An 8,993-nucleotide genomic window follows, 5' to 3' on the forward strand; every position below is an offset into this window, starting at 1 on the left:
ACCATTGCTGTGTCCCTCGATGCAGCCTGCAGGAAGGAATTGTTTAAGGAGTGGGTCTCAAATGTAATCGGGAGAGACGGTAGTAAAAGAAGGGTGATGAGCGGGTCTCGAACGATGTTGCTCAGGATACTGTTTGTTCGATCGTTGGAAAAGCAACTGTCCTTGGCCTTATGGACCCACCACAGCAGCGTGGTACAAGCAGGCCGGGGAAAAGGGGGACTTGATGCCGGTGACTTAATTTGACCTGCGACTTCAAATTGCATAATACATGAAAAGCAAAAGGTTGTTGCGCCCCGGTTACTTTCCATGGTTGTTTCTGTACGCAGACGAAGGTCGGGAATGTAATGACTGCAGGTGGAGGTTGAAGAGAGTGTACCAAATTTGAGGGGAGGATGCCTAGCTAAAAGAAAAAAAAGAAAAAAAAAACAATTTGAAAATATCGGTTGCATTGAGAACCAATCATTCCCAAACTTGACGGCATGTCTATTCTACAGTATGACAGACGATCTGGTGATCTGTGGAACAATAAGAACAGTTGTCAAGCAACGTGGCTCGAATGGTTTGCACATCGAGGTAGGCAGGGATAGGCCCCTGAGGACAGGGCACCAGAAATTGTTGAGAGGCTGGAAGGCAGACGCATTTGGGTGGTGAGGCTCTGTATTGCAATACTTTCGAATGTGCTGCTTCAAGTCTGGCTTTCTCACGGAATTTGTAAGTATCTGCCGCCCAACATTTTATGCGGAACACACACTCCTGACAGTTGGTGATTTTTTCCGCCTTCCATGTTGTTGGTGCTATGTAGAAACTCCAAGCTAAAGCAAACATAGGTCCTGTTGGCTACGCCAGGGTTCCCCATTCCGGAGGACGATTAGATCCGAGGCCGTATAACAGATCGCGGCCATGATGCCTGGGCTGTATGTAATTTGCCTCCGTTTCCCGTCGTACTGGACAGATGGACCAAAAATTTGGTGAGCATCATGAAGAAGACACCTACCGTATAGTAGCTCGACTAGGATTAAATTGGTGCTTTTTCTCAGAGCGAGTTGGTTGGACAGGGCAATAACAACGGTTTCAGCTCAAATGATGCACAGTGAAGTGAAGTCCCCTGCCAAAGCAAAAAGCAATATTTCATTCATATCATAAAAGTGGTTTGTTTCTTTCTCCCCCTACTCTAGCACTCGAATGCCAAATCAACAGTCCAGATTTCATCAATGCAATCAGAACACTTTCTTGAGAGCTGGGTCACCAGCAGCAACGATGACGAATGCACACTAATTGTACGCTCTCCTGGAGCCGTATTCTATCTCCAATGGATACCCTCGGAATTGGCAAGGGCGCCGCCTCTTCTCGCGGATTATTTGAAGTCACTTGAGATTTTGAAGCTGACTCACGACGACGACACCAATGACGATAATTATCAAGAGAGAGAAGCAGAGGCAGAAAAGCTCAAACGCCCATTCAACAAAACTATTTCGTCTCTCGCCCCAAACCCACCGTTTCCCCCATTCACACTGCATCATTGGCTTAATCCGGAATGGTTCCTCCTTATTGCCACTGTCGTGGAGAACAAAATCAAGCCAAGAAGAGAGCACGAAAATCCATATATGCTACCTGGAGAACCTCGGCATTCATCATTTTTAAAAAAGTTCGAATTGGATACGTGGGTACCAAATTGGTATTCATCGCACGAAGTTCAAATTATGCCATCGGCAGAAAGCAGCCCCCTTCTCTCTACTCCGACCAAAGTGCTGGTTCAAGGCAACCTCTGTCACTTCAAAAATATCCAACGCGGCTCTCCAGCACCATTTCGTGAACTTAAAGCACACCGTGAAATTTTAAAAGCTTTAGCAAAAGGTCTTATTCCAGCGGATTTACGAATTTGTCGCCTCCATGGTCTGGTGTACGATAAATTTGACGACTACGAACGCATGGTTGGACTGCTATTATTACACGTTAAAACCAAAATCAGCCACGCGCCCAGTACTTTGAGGAACTTTGCCAGGTCAGCCAACCAAAAAACCCGTCAACGTTGGTCCGGAGAGCTGGCAACACTTGTTCACACTCTTCACCATGCTGGGTTACAATGGGGAGATGTCAAACCGGACAATATTTTGGTTGACGAAGATGATAATTTATGGTTGATTGACTTTGACGGCGGTTACACACCCCCTTGGGTCAGTCGCGAGAATTGTGGAAAGTTGGAAGGTGATATTGAGGGATTGAAGAATATTCAGGAGTGGCTTCTCAACATGATCGACAAATCCTGCGGTTAGTCAAGACTTCGTCACGGATCTGATGTACTTTCACCTTGATTCACAAGGTTCTCCATTCTACCCATGACTTGCTGTCTCAAGTTTTTCATCTGTATTCCACACATATATGCATTTTGCTCTAGTTATCTGCTCAACTGGAAATGAACTCCATCCCAGTGCTTGCTTGTCGGGGCAGGGGCGGTACACTCTATTCTTTGTGATTTCACACGCGCGCCAAAAGATGCTGCCGAGCAAACAGACGAATGCCATCGTTAGGCTTGTTCACGTTCCCCTGAATGTAGCACGAAAGCGCGGATCGGGGTATTAAGGCGTGGGCGGGGAGGTGCGAGACAGCTCAGTCAAGTCGCACCTGGTAAGCTTCTATGGGGTTGTAGGGTAGTGTCATTTGGCACGCCATGTCCCGCTTGGGGCGACCAATGCTGGAGTAGGATGTGGTCTATGCTTGGCCAGTGTGCTCATATAAATAAAAATCAACGATAGAGCCGAAAATACAACTGGCCAACAATAAAGCGAAGTGACGAAGTCCGCGCCCAGGTCGCACGTTGCACCTGCGGTGACAGCTCTGATTCGCCAAACAAATGCCTCCATTTATGAAGGCTCTAGTTGCTTCGAGGCATGTTGGTGGTGCTCGCGTGTTGAGCGGCATCCAGCGATGGTTTTGCAAGGCGTGTTTGCAACCCAGTCAAGACGAATGGGCAGCAACTGAGCGGCCAATTAATAATCAGCTAGAGCGGGAAATCTTTAAAATGTGCTCATCTCACCAACGACATGTTCTCAAGGTACCCATGCCCGTAGATTCACAGCAACATGTCCCCAGCAGGCAAGTGCTGTATGTTTCCATCATGTTTGGCATAAAGGCACCAAAGATTGGATTCATTGACCATCCAACCCAAAAGCACTTTTTCTCCTGGAAGCCATTTTTGTGGCAACATTGCGTTGAATTTAATTTACGAACGAGCCATTATTTGTTTTGGCTGATCAGTCTGATCCGCTTAGTGGTTACTTTACAATTTCGAGACCTTTTTTCCTAAGACACGCTGGAAAGATGTTTTATTGCCTTAAACGGAGCTATCAGACTTCTGTGGCTCGCAAGATAGACCTGGAAACCATCGGTGACGCTAATATCAATACTGGTGGCTCTCATTTCCTTGCTCAGTATAGCCCTCCTCGAATTAGTTCCCGTGCTCACCATCTTGCAGCTTGTCTGGAGTTTAGCGCTTGAAAATTCCAAGATATCGGTAGGGTATTCGCATAACTTACTCTACAATAGTTGCGCATCTACGGCAAATTGCGTGTTCACACTCGCATTTTCCCGTGGCGTATGCACTTGGTTGTTGCCCACATTGGCAGCATCTCCAGCCATATTCTTTCAGGTACCACTGGTGGCATTCGAATTTTGCGCAGTATCCACCGGTTGTGTACATGTATGTTTCGGTAGCGGAGCAGTGAAGCAGCTTTCCCGTACGCTTATGCCTTCGATTTTCACTTAGGGCGATTTCGCAGTCGTGAGGATCCTCAGGATACATGCGTCTGGTGTCTTTGCTGTGACCGCAGTCATGTTTGTTTAGAACTCTCTTACACATGCTAACAGCACAAAGATACTAGACTAGGGGTAGAGTTATTGATCTGCAAAAGGGAAGGGAGTGGTTTAGTTGCTTCTCGTGAAATTTACAGCTCAATAAAAAATCTTTTATTGACTTGGGGCATGCCTCGTATATACATATATATATATATATAGGGGCCGTAGGCAGCCGTACAATTTTCTACGCCTAGTGTAAGGTGTCACTGCGTTCTCTCTCTCTCTCTCTCTCTCTCTCTCTCTCTCTCTCTCTCTCTCTCTCTCTCTCTCTCTCTCTCTCTGTTTACTTTCGACACGAAGTTAGTGTCACTATCCTCACGTCAGGCTCCTAACTGGTCGATGTAGTGTGTGTCTTCGAAGTGTGGAAAACTTGTCCCACGAATGCTGCTTTTTGGTTGATGCCAAATCCAAAAGCTGCAGCTGTGTATGGAGGCTCCATGGTCAGTCCTGTAGATCGAAGCCAGGAACCTACACACCAACTTCCAGCTGGTACTCGTGAGCCTGAATCTGCCGAACAATTCCTCTAGCCTATGGGATGATTCTGTATCCCCTATCACATCCGCAAGGTAGTCAGGTCAGACGGCCATGAGCCGGTAAACCAACTTTTGACACATTGGAGGAAAAAGCGCCAAAATTCAGGTAGTTGGTGCTCAAGGATTGTATCAAGAGGCGCAGGTAGAGGGAAAACGGCCGTGGGTCCTTGGAGATTTGTGCTGAGATGTGATGGCGACGGAAGAGGGTGTAGTGGGTTTCTAGACTCTGCCTGCTGCAAAAATCAAGTCTGGGATGCCCCAGTCATCCTGCTGGTTCTGGAGAACTATGTATGCCTTATATTATTCCGCGTTAAAAAAAACCCCCCAATAAATGATTCCTTGAGTATACCAGGTACGTTCGAGAGTTACGGCTAAGCTTGAGAGGATTGGGAGAGTCACTGCGCGTACACGTAGGTCGTGGAAGAGAACAAAGAGATACCCTGATAAGCATAAAAAGACGGCCTCCGTGCAACCACAGCCCAGCAAACCCAGATAACCATATGACTAGAGAGAACAATCGCTATTTGTCATCATACAGAGGTGCGCTTTCTTCATTTTGGCGTAAGATGGCACATCCGAGTGATTATGGCGCAATGGTGCGAAGCGTATATAACTTATTCTGGTTGAAGTAAAAGCAAGCAAGGCGCACTAGACATACTTGACCAAAAGGGTAGGAATTCGCGCCGTATGTATTACGCTGTCATAACGAAGTATCCGTTATGGACAAGAAACTATCCATTTTTGGACACTTTAAATCCGATGTCGATTTTTTCTTCTCCGGGGCCAATTTAAACTATCTAGACTTAGTATTAAAATGGGTGATAATTGGAGAATCCTCAGTATCGTATGCTTTCATTCTGTTTTGATTATCCCTCATCTTAATTGTAGTCAACATCAAAATATAGACATCCCTTACTGATCTTAAAAATGTAATTTGCGCATCCAATGGTTCCCCTCTGAGCCTGTCCTCATGGTCAGAAATATGCTGGACAGGTCGTCTGAGCGGAGTGACTGGTAGAGAAACTTTCTTGCCTAGACTTTTGCTCACCAAATCTGGCGTCTTTGCTGATGTCTTTCTTGTCACTGGTTACAGCAATGGGGCAGGTGATGCCAATGAGTTTCAAGAGACCCATTTGGGAAGGCCTGAATAACCCGTAAAATTTCAAGAAAAGGTGCCAGGGTATGGGTACGAAAACATCTGCATACCCATCCAAAGCAGTCCCCGGCCCTCTCTACTTACTCTCCACCCTCTCAACCAGCTCACCCACACCCAACGCCCTCCCAACCTTGACCTTTCTCATCTTTTCCTTCTCCTCGCCAGCCTTGCCCTTCTTTGCCGTCTTGGGGTCCTTGCCAACGTCACCGACAGCCTCGCCCTCGTCCTGAGCCTCGCCGTCGGCCTCCTCCTCGGTCTCCTCGCGCAGCTGGTCGCGGATGAAGTCGAGGTCGAGTTTCATGCAGTAGGCGTCCTCGCCGTCAGCGTAGTACTTGTTCTCCGTCTTTTCGTTCTTGAAGCCCAGAGTGTCGCGGTACAGGTGGATGGCGGCCTGGTTGGACACGCGCACGTGCAGGGAGACGTAGCGTGCGCCAAAGGTCTCGACCATTGCCTGTTCTGTATTTCCCCAGTCGACCAGATCAGTTGCAATGCTTCATGTACAGTGCTTGCGGGGTAACTTACGACTTTGCCTCATCAGCTTCTCGGCAATTCCCAACCTCCTATGCGTGCGCATCACGCTCAGGCTGGTGATGTGCCCGTGGGGGATGCCGTCGGAAGGGTCCTCCTCCATCTTTGCGAGGACGTAGCCTACGATCTTGGGGTAGTCGTATGGTGTCTTCTTGGGCCGCGAGACGTCGACGGCGACGTATGATAGTTGCGGCCATGACAGCGCGTGGTAGAGGTAGTATTTGAGGAAATAGTTCTCGGGCAAGTTCTCAAGGTTGGCGTGCTGTATCAGCGGAATGTCGCTGGACCGAATGACGCGGATATCCATTTTGACGGAGTAGCGGTAGGCTATTCTAACGTAGACAGTTGCAATATGTGGTGTGATAATCGGAGGCTTTGGTCGATGACTTGGGTTTTTTGGTGACCGTGGCGGGGTCTCGTCCAGGTCGCACACTACACAAATAGGTAGGTAACGAAGTGTGCGAAAGGCTAAATGGAGGACTCGATCGATTGAATCCAATTGTCTTCGCTCGTGTCGTTTTCGGGAGCTGCAAACCTACGCCTGGACACCAAAATGCAGGCAGGACAGTATTGGTGATAGCTTCGTTCGTGGAGCTCCAAAACCTATGTTTGAGCTCTGAATGGCACGCCCGCAAGTCTCCGACCGAATGCTTTGGGCTTGGCAAGCGTCGAAATTGAACAGGGGTCCGCCACCTTTGCACAAAAGTCGGATGTCGGCCTGAAATCGGCCGAGCGCTCAAGAGCTGTGGAGCCCAGGGCCAGGGCCAGCCAACCCAACCGCGGGGCAGTGAAGCTTGAACGGCACTACGCATGCGAATGCGGGGCATTCCGGGCCTCTGAGAGCACCAAACTCCCTTGACCAGACTGCTTCATGTGCCCTCCTTCCATCGGGTGCGACCGTCTCGTCGCGTATAGGCTGGTGGATAATTCCCGAGGGCATCGTGTACTTAACTGAGCCTGAATGCCGTCCAAAATGTCGCGAATATTTCCTCCTCGTTAGATCTTCATAGTCTGTCTGCATTACCCAAATACCATATTATATACTCATTCATCGACCCAGTCCCTCATCAAAGTGCTAATTGGAGTGCTCTTTGTCTTGATTAACGTCACTTATTAATAGTTCAGCAGAGATATTCATCAGTCATGGCGGGCCTATTGAAGGGAAAGCTGGCGTTGGTGACGGGGTCATCCAGAGGTAAAGCTACATTTCCTATTCCCCTCTCTGCAAGACATTCACAGCGAGGCTCTTAACAATACAGCTGCTAATCCTCAGACCAGGTATCGGAGCCGCCATCGCTGCCAACCTGGCCGCAAAAGGCAGTGACGTGGTTCTCAACTATACATCATCGTCATCTGAGTCCATCACCAAGGAGCTCTCCGACACCCTGATCAGCCAGCACGGCATTAAGACCTACATCGTCCAGGCCGACCTCGGCACACCAGGCGGACCCGCTGAGCTGATCAAACTTGTCAAGGGGCAGTTCACCTCGGCCAACAGCGACCGGCCCTTCCAGATCGATATCATTGTAAACAACGCCGGCATTGCCCTCAACGACAAAATCCCAGACCTCACGACGGAGCAGTTTGAGAAGACATACCGCGTCAACGTCCTCGGCCCGCTGCTCCTCATTCAGGCTGCAGAGCCGTACCTGCCGACCGACCGCTCCGGCCGCGTCGTCAACTTGTCGTCTGTGTCCAGCGCCACTGGGTTCGTGGGACAGAGCGTCTACGGTGGCACCAAGGCCGCCCTCGAGGCCATGACGCGCACCTGGGCCCGCGAGCTCTCGGAGCGCTGCACCGTCAACGCCGTCAACCCAGGTCCCGTGCTGGGGCCCATGTACGCGTCCAACACGGACGAGTTCAAGGCCCAGATCAAGGGCTGGATCGAACACACGCCGTTGATGCGGCCGAGGGAGGGCATCGACTCTCAGGAGCTGGTCGAGGATGCCAAGACGAGCGGCGGCAGGCCTGCGTACCCGAGCGAGGTTGCTGGTATCGTCGGCATGCTGTGTACGCCTGACGCGGCCTGGTGTACGGGTCAGGTTGTTTGTGCCAACGGTGGTATGATCCTGTAGATAATCAAGCCTGGGCTTCTTGCTAAAGCGTTTTCGAGATATGCTTATAAAGAAAAGTCACCACATACATTTTGGAAAATCAGCATTATCAACGGCAGCGCATCTTTTATGTGTGCTTCCGAAGTTGGCATGCTAAGCGAGTCATGAGAACTGAGAGCCAGGTACTTCTCACAAGACCAGCGTTAAAGGGATAAAGGGGAGGCGGGCAACATCAATGTCGTTTTGGTTAGGTGTGATATTGAACTTTACCTGGCCTAGGAGAGAAGCGGGAGCACAACGACGCACTGGACAAGACTTCTTGAAAATTTGCGAGCGCAGCCACCCAGGGCCGTTCCCCGGCCTGACCTATGACGAAGACCTTGCTTTCAATCAGAAAACGGGCTAACACTTCCTAGGCCGATCTGGCCATTGTAGTGAGGAATATTCCCTTGTTGGAAATCTCGTTGCGACGCTACCTTGGCTCCAAGAGCGTGTGATTTCTTACCTACCCGACTTAGGATAAAGTTCGACAGCCAAGTTTTTAATGCGAAATCAGGCCCGGCTATCCAAGATAGGACTTTTCTGTTGTCACCGATAGCCTTGCTGAAAGAGATATATACTTTTAAATACTGACTGTATGACAAAGAACAAAACAGGCGCTTTGGCCGGCGGGGACGACCATGACAAACAATATAACACTACTACAAACTGATCTCTCTCCCGTGTTTACAAGATTATAGCCCGTGTGATGAGAGGGACTCAAAATTGGCGGCGAAGAAAGAGTTGGTCATGAAGATGGAGACACCAGTAAACGTTGGGGCAAGCTATCCCAGATCAACAAACACGTCGTCCTAATGGAGCAGAGCGATT

At 49.3% G+C, this 8,993-nt stretch overlaps 4 protein-coding genes across 4 annotated transcripts; 2 read left to right on the forward strand and 2 right to left on the reverse strand.

Moving 5' to 3' along the window:
* Nucleotides 1-1,211: 1,211 nt before the first annotated feature.
* On the forward strand, nt 1,212-2,273 carry PgNI_02354 (uncharacterized protein; the record flags this gene model as incomplete). The annotated part of the gene is made up of 1 exon (XM_031122421.1): nt 1,212-2,273. One exon carries the CDS (start codon nt 1,212-1,214, stop codon nt 2,271-2,273), a length of 1,062 nt encoding a protein of 353 aa, XP_030987066.1.
* Nucleotides 2,274-3,529: 1,256 nt separating this feature from the next.
* On the reverse strand, nt 3,530-3,856 carry PgNI_02355 (uncharacterized protein; the record flags this gene model as incomplete). Its single annotated transcript, XM_031122422.1, has 1 exon — nt 3,530-3,856. One exon carries the CDS (start codon nt 3,854-3,856, stop codon nt 3,530-3,532), a length of 327 nt encoding a protein of 108 aa, XP_030987065.1.
* A 1,311-nt stretch (nt 3,857-5,167) lies between these two features.
* PgNI_02356 (uncharacterized protein) lies at nt 5,168-6,655 on the reverse strand. The gene is made up of 2 exons (XM_031122423.1): nt 6,064-6,655; nt 5,168-5,997 (listed from the first exon to the last, which is right to left on the reverse strand). Exons 1-2 carry the CDS (start codon nt 6,374-6,376, stop codon nt 5,618-5,620), a joined length of 693 nt encoding a protein of 230 aa, XP_030987068.1. The 5' UTR covers nt 6,377-6,655; the 3' UTR covers nt 5,168-5,617.
* Nucleotides 6,656-6,999: 344 nt separating this feature from the next.
* On the forward strand, nt 7,000-8,701 carry PgNI_02357 (uncharacterized protein). The gene is made up of 2 exons (XM_031122424.1): nt 7,000-7,264; nt 7,348-8,701. The coding sequence occupies exons 1-2, from the start codon at nt 7,213-7,215 to the stop codon at nt 8,142-8,144; spliced, it is 849 nt and encodes a 282-aa protein (XP_030987067.1). The 5' UTR covers nt 7,000-7,212; the 3' UTR covers nt 8,145-8,701.
* The last annotated feature ends 292 nt before the right edge of the window (nt 8,702-8,993 follow it).

The sequence above is a fragment of the Pyricularia grisea genome, assembly GCF_004355905.1.
Source record: "Pyricularia grisea strain NI907 chromosome Unknown Pyricularia_grisea_NI907_Scaffold_1, whole genome shotgun sequence".
In the NCBI taxonomy this organism is placed as follows: Eukaryota; Fungi; Ascomycota; class Sordariomycetes; order Magnaporthales; family Pyriculariaceae; genus Pyricularia; species Pyricularia grisea.

Coding starts and splice junctions, on each gene's coding strand:
- PgNI_02357 (XM_031122424.1), top strand. CDS start 7,213: ATGGCGGGCCTATTGAAGGGAAAGCTGGCGTTGGTGACGGGGTCATCC. Junction 7,265..7,347: donor GGTGACGGGGTCATCCAGAG/GTAAAGCTACAT, acceptor TCCTCAGACCAG/GTATCGGAGCCGCCATCGCT.
- PgNI_02356 (XM_031122423.1), bottom strand. CDS start 6,376: ATGGATATCCGCGTCATTCGGTCCAGCGACATTCCGCTGATACAGCAC. Junction 5,998..6,063: donor GAAGCTGATGAGGCAAAGTC/GTAAGTTACCCC, acceptor GGGGAAATACAG/AACAGGCAATGGTCGAGACC.